Source organism: Henckelia pumila, chromosome 2, assembly GCF_033568475.1.
Source record: "Henckelia pumila isolate YLH828 chromosome 2, ASM3356847v2, whole genome shotgun sequence".
In the NCBI taxonomy this organism is placed as follows: Eukaryota; Viridiplantae; Streptophyta; class Magnoliopsida; order Lamiales; family Gesneriaceae; genus Henckelia; species Henckelia pumila.
The window spans coordinates 78,149,491-78,166,687 of record NC_133121.1 but is presented as its reverse complement, the minus strand read 5'-3'; the positions used below and the strand labels follow the sequence as shown (position 1 = coordinate 78,166,687).

General features: G+C 33.6%; 2 protein-coding genes across 2 annotated transcripts; both read right to left on the bottom strand.

Annotated features, from left to right (window-relative positions):
- Positions 1–237: 237 nt before the first annotated feature.
- On the bottom strand, positions 238–2,090 carry LOC140877762 (uncharacterized). The gene is made up of 3 exons (XM_073281338.1): positions 1,886–2,090; positions 870–1,676; positions 238–791 (listed from the first exon to the last, which is right to left on the bottom strand). The coding sequence occupies exons 1-3, from the start codon at positions 2,088–2,090 to the stop codon at positions 238–240; spliced, it is 1,566 nt and encodes a 521-aa protein (XP_073137439.1).
- Positions 2,091–9,883: 7,793 nt separating this feature from the next.
- LOC140884402 (uncharacterized GPI-anchored protein At4g28100) lies at positions 9,884–12,604 on the bottom strand. Its single transcript, XM_073291144.1, has 2 exons — positions 11,944–12,604; positions 9,884–10,437 (listed from the first exon to the last, which is right to left on the bottom strand). Exons 1-2 carry the CDS (start codon positions 12,565–12,567, stop codon positions 10,093–10,095), a joined length of 969 nt encoding a protein of 322 aa, XP_073147245.1. The 5' UTR covers positions 12,568–12,604; the 3' UTR covers positions 9,884–10,092.
- Between the last annotated feature and the right edge of the window lie 4,593 nt (positions 12,605–17,197).

Below are 17,197 nucleotides of genomic sequence, written 5' to 3'. Positions count from 1 at the left end.
TCAATTATTTTTTTTCATGATTGTTTGTTGCTAGTTTCAAGTAAACTAGAGGTGAATAATCCAAAACCTTTACTTATTTTTAAGATTGGGCAATTTTTTGATTTCTTTTGTTATTGGATTGAGGGTACGATTTTAATATAGTCGTGTTTGTCTTCCATACATTAAGATTTCATATCGTTCCTACTGAAACCATTCCTACCTCCCTTATACTCTTCTTTGCATCAACCTTTACTTCATTCACATAGCATAGTCGGGTTGCCTTTTGATCACCCGGACAACCCCTACTTCCTTTCCACTTGGAAACTTCAACTTCTGATGATAGGTGGATGCTATGGCTCGGAAATCGCTCAGGGCAGGGCATCCCAAGATTCCATTGAAAGAAGATGGTGTATCCACCACTGTGAAGCAAGCCATTTTGGTTATTCTCTGCTCTCCACTTCCAATAGATAATGGGAGCACTATTTGTCCCAAGGGTTGCAGAGCATGACCCGTGAACCCATACAACGCAATGGTGATTGGGTCCAACTCAAATCCTTCCAATTTCATTTGGTCAAAGGTTTCTTTGAAAATAATGTTCACTGAGCTCCCAGTGTCCACAAAGATGCGAGCCACATCATAATTAGTTATGGTCAAAGTGACCAATAAAGGATCATTATGAGGTACCACCACATCGTTTAATTTTTCCCTTCCAAAACTGATGTTTGGATCAGCAAGACAGCTGAGCTGAGAATTCACCTCAAAATTTTCCAACCTTCGCCCATGAGCTTTGCGAGCCCTTCCTGAATCTCCATCTGTAGTGCCTCATGAAATCATATTGATCATGCTCCTACGAGGGTGATTTGCAATTTTCTCAACCCTATCTTCCTAACCATTTCGAGGAGCTCTTCCTTGATGATCAAGTTGGTTTCCCCTTACTTCATTTCCCTGATTCCTCCATTGAGGAGCTCGGCCTTGGCGAGGAGGATTTTCCCTCCGAGTTAGCTCAACCCTGATTCGAGCATCCTCATAAACAATTCTCTGCACCTCCTCCCCTAGCCTCTGGAAGTCATTAGTGAAATGTCCATATTCTTGATGAAAATCACAGAATTTATTAGATGGGAGCAATCGCGGGCCTCTTTCAGCATTTCGGGGTCTCGTAAGCACTTGCCTTTCCTCACATACCTGCATCGCTTTTTCCAAGCTCAGTGAAAGAGGTACATAAGGATAAGGCCCCTTACCTCTGCTTGGCTCTTCCGCAGCCCTCTTTCTCCCAACTTCCCTTTTACTTTCCACCTTTACTCCTGATTTACTTCCTGACTTACTTCCAGATGTTCCATCCTGTTTTATTTGTCTCTGTGCATCCTCCAAATTCACATACTTCTTAGCTCGGCTAAGGAGCTCATCATAAGTCAAAGGAGGCTTCTTAACCAAGGATTTAAAAAACTCTCCTCCCCTTAACCCTTGAGTGAAAGAGTTCACCAGGGTGTCAGCAGTGGCAGCAGGTACTTCCAGAGCTGCTGTATTGAAGCGTTGAACATATTCCCTCAAGGGTTCCACCTCAGATTGCTTCAGATTAAACAAACTGAGAGAGGTCTTCAAATATTTCTTGTTACTCGCAAATTGGTGTAGAAAAGCTGAGCTGAAGTCGTTGAAACTTCGGATGATACCAGGCTGTAAGAGGTTGAACCATTGCTGAGCTGACCTCACCAGAGTAGTGAGAAAGACCCGACATTTAATTGCATCCGATTATATATGCAACAGGGCTGCATTTTCAAATCTCCCCAAATGTTATTCTGGATCTGAGCTCCCATCATACTCCCCTATGGTGGGCTGCTTTTCGCAGGGAGTTCTTCATCTAGAATGGCCCAAGCGAAAGGGCTTTCCCTCTGTATAGGCTCGGGCTGACCTCCAACTTGCCGACCCAATCTCCTGATCTCCTCCCACACCGCATCCATTTGGTTTGGCTGACCTCCGGGTGGAGGGGGACGAGGTGGTGGATTCTGACCCATGGCCATTTGCACCGTTTGAGTGATGAACTGGCTGAGCTGATTTACAGTCATGTCCGCCACATTCCCTCCTCCTCTTCCTCTTCCTCTTCCTCTTTCTGACATATCTACGCATTAGCTTAAATTTCCCATAGACGGAGCCAATTGATATTCCTCAATAAAGTGATCTTCTTGGATGAGCTGAAGAAACTCCTCCAACAAAAGATGAAATGTTGCTGGCCTGAAACCACAAACAAGAGTGTTAAGGGGGGGGCCGGAAGGTGTTCCGGCGTATCCCCTCTGACGCTCAAGTCAGATGCTAGGATAGCGAAATATAGAGTGATGTGTGCACACGAATGAAAATTAGGATCTTAATAATGAAAGTGAACCTGATATTTATAGGAGAGAGCTTCGAATTTAACGCTTATCTTCCTTATCAAGAACCCAAGAATCTCGGGATCACGATCCCAAATATTTAGGCTGAGATCTCTCCCGAGTCTTGTCTGCCAAATGAAATAATAATACGCTTAATCTGAGCTGAACTGCCCCCATGAGGACATTATGTTGCTACCCTATAAGTACTAACAGGTAGAATAGTGAGTGATCTGATGTTGAATCCCGAGCTCACCCAAAACAAATGATCCTAACAACTTAACTAGCTTATTGAGGTTACTGGGCCAACCTGCTTAAGCTAGCTTCCTTCCGACCCCAAATCCGAGCCTAGCTCCCGACCCGACCTGAGAAATATGGCGAGGGGGCTTGGCCGAGCTCCCGACCCGACCTGAGAAATATGACGAGGGGGCTTGGCCGAGCTCCCGACCCGACCTGAGAAATATGGCGAGGGGCTTACAAGAACCTTCGAGCTTAGGGTCATCGATGAGCTGAGCTAATTTCCTCCTCCGAGTATCATATATATATATATATATATATATATATATATATATATATATATATATATGAGTTTCGATCACATGGATAACTACCATAGGCAACTACGTGGGTATATATATATATATATATATATATATATATATATATATATATATATATATATATATAAACAATGATGTTCAACTCGTCCCCGACCACTAAAACCCGGTACCGTGTTTTAGTTATGCGAAAAATAAAAAAAACAACAACTAAAACCGGGTACCGGGTTTTAGTAGTCGAGGACGAAATGAAAAAATATTGTTGGGCAGATGAAAAATCCTCATATATATATATAATTTGATCTTTACATTATAAATATATTAGATATAATTCAATCACCTCAAATTGTTCCGATACTTTAGTTTTGATTCATGTCCAATATATCATTCTCAATATTTCAAAACATTTAATAATTAATAAGATGCCAAAATATAAAGTATTCCATAAAAATATTTCTCACTTTGCTTCCCACTATATCCTATTATACTAACCACTATCTCATTCTTAATATGGAGCAAATGTTAATGCTATTACACATTCATAGTATTCGACCACCAAATAAATATTTATCGATCATAATATTCTAATTAAAATCAAATTTACACAAATAACATTTAATTCCAAATAATGTTTATATTATATGCACATACGTACAAACATGTTCCCGTGCCTACTAATAAAGATTGCAAGCCGAAATATTTCTTATCTTATTACAGCGAAAGGGGATCAGCTAATATTAGCTATAATTACGGGAAAATGATGTCAAACAAAAATCGAAAATAAATTCTTAATCCTCACTAATCTTCAGGGATTCTTTCTGATCGTGGCAAACATTTGGATTAATATTAGAAGCCTGTTTGGATTTTGTAGAGATTTTTTTAAATAAGTGTTTTTTAAGCTATAATTTTTTGCTTTTGAAATTTTTTTTTTTTTATTAAAAAAAGTGTTTTTTAAGCACTTTTTTGGTCTGACTTTTGTAACCAAACGAGGCTTAAGAGAGTATTTGTCATCTTTAAAAATAAATAATTATTGATTTTTTCTTTATAAATTTGTATAAGAAAAAATCGATAAACACCTATCGATATCTATCTATGCTATATACTTAATATCTTACTATCTTATTAAAATAGAAACCCTCTAATTAACAAAATTTTAATTAATTGGTGAAACTTGATTTGAAATTACCATTATCTCCTAATTTAATTTTCAATAAAACAAAAATTATTGGGCAAAATAGTCATTTTATACGGTTTCCTCTTTTCTAGCCATTAAAAGCTCACTTTGTGCCATTTGATATTATTTTATTTACAAAAATGACATTCACTTTATAAGATATATATATTTTTTGTGAATATTTGTTTAGGAAAACGTTATATTTTTATTATTTTTTAATTTTACAATTTATTATTTATTTTCTTCATTAAAAAAATGAAATGTACGAGCACGCAACGCGTGCAGCGAAATACTAGTATATTATTATAGTAGAGATTCTTCAATTAACCAACTTTTAATAATTGGTGAAATTTGATTTGAAATTATAATTATATCATAATTTAATTTTTAATAAAATCAAAATTATCAGGCAAGTTGGTCTTTTATATGGCTTTCTATTTTTAGCATTAGATGTTTTATTATTTACGAAAATGACACTCACTTAGTCACTTTCGTCATTTTACTTTTCTTAATTTTTTCCATTCAGCCCTTTATTTTATCTAATTTCTAATCAAGAACCAAATAATGCAAATTATTTAGACAAAAAATCATATGAGATGGTCTTAAGGGTTTTTTTTTTAGACAGATCTTTTATATGGGTTATCAATTAAAAAATATTACATTTTATGCCAAAAGTATTACTTATTATTATAAATATGAGTATGGTTGACCCGTCTCACGGATTAGTCCGTCTCACAGGAGTGTTACTCAATTATTTATGTTTAACACAATTATAAATATGATCAAAAAAGAAAAAAAAAACACAGTTATAAATATTCACTAAATAACATATTTATAAATATTTATATATTTTACATTTTTTATTTCGAATGAAATTAATTATATATGATTATATTAAAAAATTACAATAAAATAATATTATATACATAAATATATGCTCATGTAACGTGTGCCTTGAAGGTTAGTTTTTAGAACTTACAATACTAACCCATGGGATGAATCTTCTCATCGATCTACAAATTGCATTTGTCATCAATCTGAAAACTTTTAAAAGCAGAAAAACCCTATATTAAATTAAAAAACCTCTTACAATCCTTAAAAAAAAAATATCAATCACATTTGTCTCATTTGTAGGAGGGTTTACACAAGATTTTTAAAATACGGGGTCATTAATTTCCTATAAGAAGGTTAGGGGAAATAGCATTTAACATCCTTATGCAAAACCCCAAAAAGTAAATAGTACATAACCTTATAGGAAATTAATAATTTCCATGTTTTTCAAAATTAGACGTACAACACTCCTAAAAATGATACAAAAGTTTATTCAAAAAAAAAATGAGACAAAAGTGTTTGGTTCTTTATAAACATGGCTTTGGAAAAAGACAGTTGATTCAACACAAGTATCTCTATGTATTTTCGATATTTTACAAGTGTATATAATTGAAATTCAGATATTTCACATGTGCAATAATTGGAATTTGCTCGAGGGGATCATATATGTTTGTTTGGATATTTATAAGAGGTACTGAATACTATTAAGTATTAACCCGATATAATGCAATATTGATTGTGTATTCATTTTCAATAATGGTATCTAAATGATTTATGTTTTAAAAAAGCCAATCGAGAAATACATAAAATGTCAAAGAATAATCACGAACGTTAAGATCAGCATCTTCTTTTTCCCAATTCGAATCTTTATTTTCTTTATAATCTCTTGTTGAAATATTTATACGATTATTAAATTGTTTTATTTTGCGCCATTTTCTTCAAAAACGGATCTGATGACAGGTGGATAAGAGGATTCATTTTTCCTTGAAATAATATATGATTGGCTATACGAATTTTTTTTTTTTTTTGAGGCACCAACTTATATTTTTATATATCCAATAAGTTCTATCAAGTAGAGACTATTAATTTCCCCTAGTTTTTCACCATATACAAATACAAAATATTCGCAAAATCTCATCCATCACATTAAGCATTAATTTGGCCCCTTAAACATGTATGATCCTTTTTGCTATGTAAGGTACATAGACTAAACGAGGAAAAAATAAAAAGAAAATTATTGACAATTCATTAATTCTTCCACGAAAATTGAGAGTATCATATCATAAAAGATAAATGAAAAAGATATCTAAATTATTAAGTACCATACATTCGGATTATTTCTTTTAAGACACGAATTAATTGACAAAACACTTTTTTTTTTTTTTTTTCTCAAGGAGAATTATTTTATGCATTTTCCGGGAAATACAATTAGTTATAAAGTTATAATTTTTTGTATTTAATTTCAAACTAGAGAATAACAAAAAAAAAATTAAAACACTATATATATATTGTTCTGCAAAAAATACCTCAACCAATTAACGTCGCAAATTCATTGCCCTTGAAGAAAATAGCAAAAAAATAAAAATAATACTAGATAAAGGAACAAATTTTATTTGAACAAATTAAATAAAAACATGCAAAAAAAAGGACTGGTACTTAAGCATGTATACTTTATTTTACATAAATATTTATTACTTAAGGAAAGAAACGATGAATGCACTTAATTAACTTGCACTCCCATTGTAATAGTATTTATAAGATTGCAAACCCCTGAAATCGAATTTGGTTTCATTGTAATAAACAAAATGTTCATAAAATAACTCCTCCTTTTTTCACTGTCCCTTAAAGATTAAAATTTTCTTCTAATGCCAGAAAACACTGCAGTTTCATCCAATTTACAACCAAATGCACTGGTTTTAGCACAAAGTGTGCACCATGATTCACAATTACAATGGGGGATCATGTCAAACAATTTGCAATATTCCGATGTTCAATATTATAAATTCATGAACTTGTTTGATCTTCAAGATCTGATATCTCCTTCGAGTGAAGACGAGAGTGCTCAAAATATATGGAGTCCGCGCGGATGTGTAGACTTACAGGAAGATAGGATCAAGAATGTGCAGTATCCTTCGTTTGCCGACGACGTGGTAATCTATTTGAAATCTGTGTCTACTTGCATGATGGATATGGATTGAAGGGGTTGTAATTTCGTCTATTTGTTTTTCATGTACATGACTTTTATTTTTCGGAATATTATTAGGTCGTCTGTAACTCATTGCACTATTTTACCACAGTATATTTCTGCATATCTGTATCTCATGTACTTGATATTTTACTATAAAATGATTATTATAAAACGTGTGAAGCCCTACTTCATCAACCACACCATCACAATATTATTGATGATATGTTAATTTTTCTGTTAATATTGGTATATATAAGGCTTCAAGAATTAATAGCAATTGTGAAGCCAACATCAAGTGGCCATGGCCAGAGAACAATATCACTGCTCATGTTCAAGCGAAAACTTGGAAGTCGAACCCCGGAAAACGCGCCCTCGTGCCCGTTAATTCAGCCCGGGTTGATCGAGAGAACGAAAATGGTGCGTCGAAACGAGTTCGTATTAGCTCGAAGGACTTTGTACTTCCTCAAGGTTGGATCACTTGGAAACAAGAGAGATTGAATGGTAAAAGTGCAGGAAACAAAGATGCGGTAAATATTCCAATTTTATTGTTTTTTTTTCCGTTACTTTCAGTTACTGCTGAAAATGGAAATAGGGTTTTACGTATTTTGCTTTACATTTTTTAATTTTAGCTGATTTTTTTTTAATACTAATTCTCTCCTCAAATTTAAATATGGAAAATTTATAATTATTAAAATGATCAAATACCGTAAAATGTAACTATGTAAGTGCATAGGAATACTGAAACTGAACGAAATTAAAATTATTTTAGGTACTAACTTATATTTTATTATGTTTATAAAAAATTAAATGTCAAATATTTGAATGACACTGGAAATAGCAAGTATCCTGCTGTGAGATGTGTCGATTTAATTGGTTCATAGTTAAAGTGAAAAATTATATTAACGTAAACAGTAATAATTTTCCACGGATATGATCGAATCTGGTAGGAGATCCATCTCATAAAATTGAATAATGTAACGGTCTAATAGGAGTTTTTGTGTACTGAAAAATACGCAGGAACTAAATATGAATATTTCTATATGCCTTTATATATGCAGCATTACATGGAACTAAGCACAAAAAAAAGATTCAGATCTCGTGTAGAGGTCAAAAGATACTTGCAAAACAAAGAACAGGTATGCTTTATCGATCGATCGTGTAATTAATAATTATTTTTTTGTATTTAATTAATCTTTAGTCATTAATTTCTCTTTAATCTAATAATAAAGATTCGAATTTTTTATTTTTATTTTTTACTAGGGTGAGATATATAGATGTGAAAAAGTGTTTTGGTTGATGTGAATCTTAATTAGTATAGGTATTTAATTACCTAGAGCTATTAGAACTAGATCCACTTTTCGAGGAATATAAGTGAAAGGTATGAAAAGAACAAACATATAACTTGTGCGGATGCAAGCCACAATTTGAAACTGTTGAGCTTAATTTGGCAGCGAAAATGGTTAAAAGAATGTTGTATAATATAGGAGAAACATGTGTGTGAAATGTAAATAAGAGAGAATATTAAAGAAACGCAATGCATTTAAGTTTCATTCATTCAATTACAAAGAGTTAGTACAACTGATCTCTCGGTTTGTTTCGTGATCCCCTCAGTACTCTCTAAACTCTCATTAAAGTTTTTCTGAATTTCTCATAATTCACTCTCTCATACAAACTATAGAACAAAGTTTGAGGAAAAACTACCGAAAAGTCAAGTAACTTCCTAGCCAATTACTCACTACATCAAAATACTTACTTTTGACTGATTCAACTGTTGAATATTTAGAATTAATCCACAGAAACCTTGTAGCAAGAAAATAATGGGTGAAAATATACAGGATAATCAGATGGTTATCCTAAATGAAGTGGACGATGATCGGTGCTCTCAACCCCTCATAACAGAAGAAGAATCGTATGGTTTTCAAGGAACAACAGTACTGTCAATATCCACCGATCATGTTTATCGGAAGAAAACATTGACTAGGGAAAAATTACAGGTATTATAAAAATAAACAAACTACAAATTTATATATGTTTGATTCATCGTGCAACAAAACATTTATCTTAATTTCTCAGGTAAGAAGACCGAAGAAAAGTATGGGAATAACGAGGAATGGCATATAGAATTGCGTCGTTGAAGGTTGTTTGTTTTGCATATATTTTAGAACTTCTTTTTTTTTTCTAAATTATTTTGCTAATGATGTTTCTTTTGTTGTAGGTCGTCAACTCTGTTATTATTAAAAGCAGCACAAACTTTATCATCTTCTCAAGTTTGTAGCCATCTAACTCAAATTCAACGTAGGTTAACTACTTCTCAAGCTGGTCCGACCTCCTGTTGTAATGATACTAAATTCAAGTCTTAACTTCTAGTGAGACACATTGTGATATTCTTATGCTGATATCTAGAGGACGCCAGGTTCTAGCTAGTCTTGTGATATTTATGTCGACTTTTTGTAGTTGCTACGTTGCCATGTTGGAGATCTAATTCCATGTCGGTTGTAGTTTGGATTTATTGTTGTAGATTTTATCGTTTCAATACATTAGTTTCTGACAAGGATTAAGGGGAGTGAATGATGAAGATTAGTGTTTGGTTTGCTGTTGTTGGATATACATTAATATTATGTTCGTTTTTCAGCTATTCTTTTGTTTTTATTTTGTTATCTATAATACTGATACTAAATGCGTAGTCATCCTGTAGAAATTAGTGAGCACAATTCTACAGGCTTTCATATATAGCAGCACAACAAACAACTACTTTAGTGGAGATGGGAAGAACACTTGTAATCGACCGCACTTCATATATGACCAAAGCTAACAAAAGGTTATCAATAACAGACACCCGTCAATAGCAAGAAGAAACGAACAAGTTCGGGCCATTCCTGAATTCTATTTACATTGCATATACCAAGACATCTAAATCGATAGATAACATAGAATTAAGCTTGCAAAACAAGAATGAACAATGTTCACAATCTCACATGACAAAGAACTAACCAACCAACCAACCAACTAGAATCGAATGGATGAGGAAAAAATGATTGCGTGTAACGAAGAAAACAGTAGGAGGTAGTGAATCAGGCGTACTACCAGTTTATTCGACGCGGATTGACTATCATTGATCTCTGAAGAATCGACTGCAAGTGGCAAGTCATCGCTGTTAAGGCTGCAAAAAGTTGGATCCACAGCATTATCAGTGTTCATCATGAGAGCCCTCAAAACGGCTGATACCGTATGTATATATGCAGATCGGTCTTTATGGAGAAGCCAAGTTAAACCCATCAGCTCGCAATCCCGGCTATGAATTTTGTTTGTCCTCTCAGTTTCGTCTGTTCCTTTAGCTTTCTCTCCATTAAGCTGCATAGAAGTATATAGAGTACTTCAAATATTGTTTGCCTTTTGCTCCGACACATAATGGCTATATTATTTTTACCATCGACATTAATTGTTTGCCTTTTGCTCCAACACACAATGGCTAATTTAGGAAGGGTTTTTAAAACGTCTACCACTGAGATTTTATTTCATGTTTTTTATGACGATGGAAACCACACAGCCGTTACCTTGGATAAACACCTAAGCTAACTCAATAGTCTACAAACCACTCTAGTCAAGTACTAAATCACATTGGGTAAACAATGTACGACAGGCTGCCCGAATGAGAAAGTGTTAGAAGGTGGAATCGAACTCTTTTAACCATTAGCCTGGAGTTCACCTACTCTACCAAATCGGATGCCCTCAGAAGATTATTGAGCATAGCAATGTTATCAATAGATGTGATTAATCACTGCAAATAGCTTAGTATAGAAACGGCTCCAAAAGGTCATAAAACTCGTTCTAAAATCCAGTTAAATTTGTCGTGCCTTTGAAATGAAAATCAAATAGATAAAGAGAAATAATAATAAAAATGCAGGATATTTCTAAGTTTTAATAATAATATATATATATATATAATAATAATTAAGAAGAAGAAATAATAGAGTCTATTTAATAGATGGTAGACAAGTAACATGGAAATAAAAGGACAGCTCTAGGACCACATCCAGCAAAAATGCACACGGGCAGGCCTTAATCCATCCTTCTGTGATATATTTCACTGTTTTCCTTGTATGTTTGATTAATCCATATAATATAATCCCATTCATTCAGTAATTAATTTTAATTTAACATTATTATATTATTGCATGAAAAGAATTAATAAAAAATTTAGACCGGACGCGGGCTCCATCTATGGATTTAACATGGACATTCCCATGTCTCTTACCCCGTGTAATTTTACTGAATAAGATCTGATGGTGTTTCGTTCTAAAACCGACGGTTCCGGATTTGAAACTCATGAACCCAACCATTTGGGCACGGTTCCGATGCCAGTTTGATAACGGTTCGAACCGATTTGTACCATCACTTATGTTTTAAAATTTTTACAGTAAAATATATACAGAGAGTACCAATTAAACCGTAAGTCGTCGGTTACCTTTGGTTTATGGATCAAAGGACAGGCAGACTCAGATCTAAAGCACATGACTCTCACCCAATTCACATCCGCAAGTGTTGGCCAAACAATTCATTATTCATAATCACGTCACCAATGACACTTGGGTGACTTCTACTCGACTCAAACTCATGAAAAAATATCATCGATACTTTCACGAACCTTATAATAAATATATTTAGACTCTTCGGGCCGTTACCTTATTTTAAAAAATAAATAATTCCAATTTATCTTTTACATGCCAAACATTATAATAATGAACACAAACTTAAAACACTGACGAAGATAAAAAGAAAGAAAGCCTGCAGAGTTTGTTCGGACATGGTAATGGCTAGCTATCATGGAATTTTAGTGTGTGAAAAAAGAAAACGTACAGAATAAAGGGTGTTGAGGCACTTGGAGCATCCGTTATTCACGCAATCTCTTTCCAATGTCTTCACATTGTCGCCGCCCACCACTTTCCCACGCCAATCAACGGAGAATGCTTCGGGGCAGCTGAAAGGGTGCAGCCTTATGCCGCAGTAACAGTAAACGACGTCGCACGTCTCGTTGGGCCTGCCCAATTCCATGCCCCTGTTTCCCAGAGCCTTCTCCAGGGAGTCCACGCACGTCTCCGAGTCGTCCGGAAGCACCGGCATCTCGTACGCCGCCGACTGCGGCGGCTTCGCTTTCGCCAGCGAGCTCAATGCGGTCCTCGAGTAGGCGGAGTAGAGCCAGGCCGCCAGCACGGGGCAGCAACGCGTGCGGTGGAGCTGACCGGAGCGGGATTTGGATCCGCACGCGGACTTTATGTCGTGGAAGAGGGCCTCCGGCAGGTCCAAGGGGCAGCCGGCGGCGTCGGATTGCTCCGGGAAGGCGGGAATGGTGGCGGGAGGGGAGGAGGAAACGGGTAGAAGGGTCTGGGTAGCCGGGTCCGGGTTGGGTAAAACGGGTAGAGAGGATGTGGTGAAGAGGAGTATCGTGATGATGATGATGAGGATGAAGTTGTGTGGAGACATGGCTGTGTTTGGGGATGTGTGTGTGTTTTTTTCAGTATAGAATAGAATGTTTAGGGATGTGTGTCTGTGTGTGGTGATTATACCTACTTAATTTGCTAACTAATAAAATTCATTACATTTGAAATTTTTATTTATTTCTAAATTTTATAACTAAAATATGACTAACCAAATCATATGCTTCACTTTATATTAGTATTTTTTATGCTATAATATATATGATATCATGTTTCCTTTTTTCTGACATTGGATATGTCATCGTTACTACCATTTGACATGTACTAATTACGTACCTGGTAAAAAAAAATTAATAAAAAAAAATTAAAATTATGACAATCGGTCAAACAATCATCTACGTAACTAATTCAGACATCCAGCTAGAGGCAATGTGTCTTAATTTTCATTGTTTGGTGAGTATATACTTAACCTGACTCAAATTGTTATACTATCACATGTCTGTTTTGTACTTTTGTGTAATATGGAATGCGGCATAAAATGAAGCAAATTATTTCATCTCATTTCACCTAGTGTGATTTACATTTTAAAATTGATGGTTTCAATTTTAAATTATGGAGGACTGAAAACCAAACTACTCGGATGCGACCATATGATACATGTAGATATGTCAGACAGGCCAGCTCATGACGAGATACGTTGATTCACCAAAAACTCACTTTTTGGCAGGTCGAAGGTGGGTCGGCCTACCATCTCGATGGGCTGAAAATCCTCAACCAAGCCCAATGTGGATTGCTGGTTAGGCGGGCCGATCCATGGGTTGACACACTACAAATAAAAATAAATAAATAAAAATAAAAATAAAAATCATTATAATTAATTATAAATTTCATAAATAATAAATATTAATAGAAATATATCAATAAAATTTATAATTATTTATTTCCCACGTAAAAAAAATTTATTTGTCATTAAAAAAATACATATATCTCCATAGAGTAAAAAATAAAATAAAATTTTCTTCTCCAAGCCCGTCTTTAGTTGAGTTGAAATAACCAACACATTTAAATTGTGCGGTAGGCAGGCCGACCCGACGAAACCAACCCAAATTGAAGTCTCTAGATAGATACATTAACTGTATTAATAAAAATCAATTCATATAATATTTGTCGCAATAAATGGTGTCTTAATATTTTATTTTAATTTTATTGAAGGGGAAAAATAAAATGAGATTTTTTTTTTGAATTATAACATAAGATTGCTTTGAATACATATATGTAAGGGATATCATGGTTCATAAAAATTATCAGAATCAGATGTTGTCACTAGGTGTTGACAACATCCTACTCAACATGCAGCGAAAATATTAAAACGTGAATAGTAACAGCAAACTAACAATAAAAATACTCAAGAGTAAATATGCACAAGTACTAAAGTAATAAAAGTCTGCACATAAAACAAATTCAGATGTTGTCACTAGGTGTTAACAACATCTTCAATAACACCTTGATTAACATGCATCCTAATTTTTGAAAGCATGAATAAAATAGATAAGCAACCAAACAAATCAGACTCAAATATTTAAGCAAGAGTATAAAATACTCTTGCAGCGCCTTAGGGCAAAACTTTCACTAGAAAAATAATCAAAGAGTTTTACAAACCCTAAAACTAATGAATTATTTCAAAAATCAATTTTCTCAAAACATGTGAGAAAATAAATAAATAAAAACAACTCCCTTAAAAGTCTACTGAAAGTAGAACAAGGAAACTCAAGAAATGAGTTGATCCGAGATGCCCAAACACAAGAGCAACACAATCTTCGATCAACAATCTTCAAGTGCTCTCAAAACTACAAGGCATCTACGAACAATAAATTCAGCAAATTGACAAGAACTCTTCAGCGTGAAAGCACTCCAGAAAGTCGAGTACTGTCATCTACGTTCAAGCTCTATTTTTTTCTGCACGCTCAAATCCTCATCTACGGCTTGATCTATCTTTTCTGCGCTCTCTCTCCTTTTCTTCAAGCCGCATCAATCTCTACACCCTCTTCTTCTATTTAAGCGTGTCAGCTTATCTCCAAAAAAAACTTGATCATATTTCCTTTCAAACTTGAACCAATCTACAAAGATATGGAAATAATATTAAGTTAGGAGATAAAGATATATTATGATAAGTGCATAATATCTCCTAAAAAATAATCAAGTAAATATTTAAGCTATTTAAGATATATGAATATCTTATTCTATGATTCAATATAAAATAATTCCTATTTAAAATATCTCAACCAATTAAATAAGATATTTAAAAAGATTTAAACTTCAAGTCCAAAAAACCATATTTTAAATCTAGGAATATTATATTATCTCAATTCAAATCAAAACTATTCCTAGTTTAAAAAATATATCAAGCATACACAATTTTAACTAACAATCCTAGAAAGACAAAACACAATATTATAATCTTTCAAAACATGGAAAGATATAATGGAATAATTATCCTTTCAATATAAATTTAAATTTTACGAATTAAATTATTCTCATATACCATAAATCTTAAACCTTCAAATATTACCGTTCTGATAATTTAGCAGTGTTTGCGGTCTCAAAAAAGGTCTCATTTTTAGTGGTTGCAATTTTTATTTAGAGGAACCGGAGCTTTGGATTGGTGGTGGCTTATTGTTTGTCTTATTCGGCATAAAAAATTAAAATTAATAATAATAATAAAAAAATATAAAGTCCCTAAAAAGGGGTTTGGATAAATTCTCCATATTTAATGTGGAACAAAGCATCACTTTTTTTATTATAGCATTGTGAGAACAATTGATGGGATAAAATGTAATTCATCAGGAAATATTACAAATTTATTATTATGATAATAACAATATTAGAGTATTGATTTTTAGATATTACTTCTACCATATCAATATATTCTCACATTTACTTATTTAATTTCTGATTATTTTTTAGGTCCATTCACACAATATTAATATTAATATACAATTAAATTTGCTCGTGCATTAGAATTAAATGCTAACATTAATTCAAATTAAAGAATGTGAACTTCTGCCAATAATTAATGACAGAATTTCACTACGGTTAACAATAAATGGTATCACGAGATTTTTGTTTAATTATTAAATCAACTTGTGTTAGTATCCGACGACACATTAGGCGTGGGGTGAAAAGTGTGCAACTTCTCTACTTGTCTTCCTTGGATCGAGTCGAAAGCCCTGATACCTTAGAGACACGTTTACTGCACCCAAGGTGTTCGAAAGATTGCTTAAAATAAATTTCTCAGCAGTGTGTTTGAATGCCTAAAAAATGAAATAAAGTTTGGCCTGCTCTTTAGTTTGCATATAGGATAAATATTTCGAACTAACATAATAGTTTGTAAATCATGTTAGTCGTGTAAATCATATTTGGAAAACTCCGTGCAACAAACTCGTATGAGGAGATATTAGCATGAAATATCGAGCACATGATCAGGGGCGGTCCGAAGGAAAATGAGGCCCTGAACGAAGATTAAAATAAGAGTTTCTTACATGAATTTAAAAAGATAATTGATATTTAAATTCCATTTTTTGTTATTTGCACTCCATTTGTGAATAAATTTGCACTCTATTGTACGGGAATGTCTATGCTAGCACATGGGCAGCTAGATCCAACGGCCCTTTTTTTTTTGCATTTGAGATGTTGGCCCGAACATTTCAAATGCAAAACAAATTCCGCCGTTGGATCCTTATTCGGGCAGTGCCCGAATGGGGTAGCATAGACTGCTCCTTATTATACATATTAGTGGAGTATAGATAACATAAAATGGAATGTAAATATTAACTTTCATTTAAAAAATCAAATATATTCGAGTTTTACGAAATTATCTTCATCTTTTGGGAATATAATTATGAAATTATCCAAAAAAATCACTTTGAATCATCAAAACTCACAATTTAAGTGCGAATTTAATTTAAAATTAGTTAATTTAGTCATTCAAAGATAAATTAAATAAAAGTCCCAATTTTCAAAATTAAATTTTGAAATCCGTACCTTCAACCCATAAATTTTCAACCACGACATGAAATTAACTATAAATATTAAAATCTAACATTAACTTAAAATTAAATTGAACGAGTCATAAATCAAATTTTAACGCACACAGAGGCCGAGAAGACATTGGTCGAACATCAAGCTATAAAAATCAAGGCTAAGAACGTCGATGATCAAGGAGGGGCGATGGAATGTGATGGTCGACGACAAACAACACCAAACTGAGAGGTGATGAACGAAGCAAAGATTGAAAATATCAGTTTGGGTGATAGCTTTGTTGTTGACGATGCATAAGTATTTTTCGATTTTTCTAATACCTATTTTAATATAATAATTAATTGAACTATATTAATTCATAATATTTATAATATATAATAATTTTTTTTAGTAAATTTGGGGCCCCACTTATAATGGGGCCCTGGACATGGGCTCTGCCCGCCCTGGTGTAGGGCCGCCTCTGCACATGAATACATAATCATTGATTAAATGTTCATATATTCTGTTAATTTGAAAAGCATTTTGAGGCAATAAAATTTTGTTTTTGTTGCATGTAGTTGGCGACACCGAACGTTTTACAAGCTTATGGATATTTACTAAAAGTAAAAATGAAAGGATGCTCACCAAAATTGGAGGAA

Bases quoted from the DNA above. Each gene is read 5' to 3' on its own strand.
- LOC140877762 (XM_073281338.1), bottom strand. From the start codon at position 2,090: ATGTCAGAAAGAGGAAGAGGAAGAGGAAGAGGAGGAGGGAATGTGGCG. The intron at 1,677-1,885 runs GTCAGCCCGAGC...TGGTGAGGTCAG, and splicing joins ATTGGGTCGGCAAGTTGGAG to CTCAGCAATGGTTCAACCTC. The intron at 792-869 runs GTTAGGAAGATA...GAGGCACTACAG, and splicing joins AGGAAGAGCTCCTCGAAATG to ATGGAGATTCAGGAAGGGCT.
- LOC140884402 (XM_073291144.1), bottom strand. From the start codon at position 12,567: ATGTCTCCACACAACTTCATCCTCATCATCATCATCACGATACTCCTC. The intron at 10,438-11,943 runs GTACGTTTTCTT...ACTTCTATGCAG, and splicing joins GCCTCAACACCCTTTATTCT to CTTAATGGAGAGAAAGCTAA.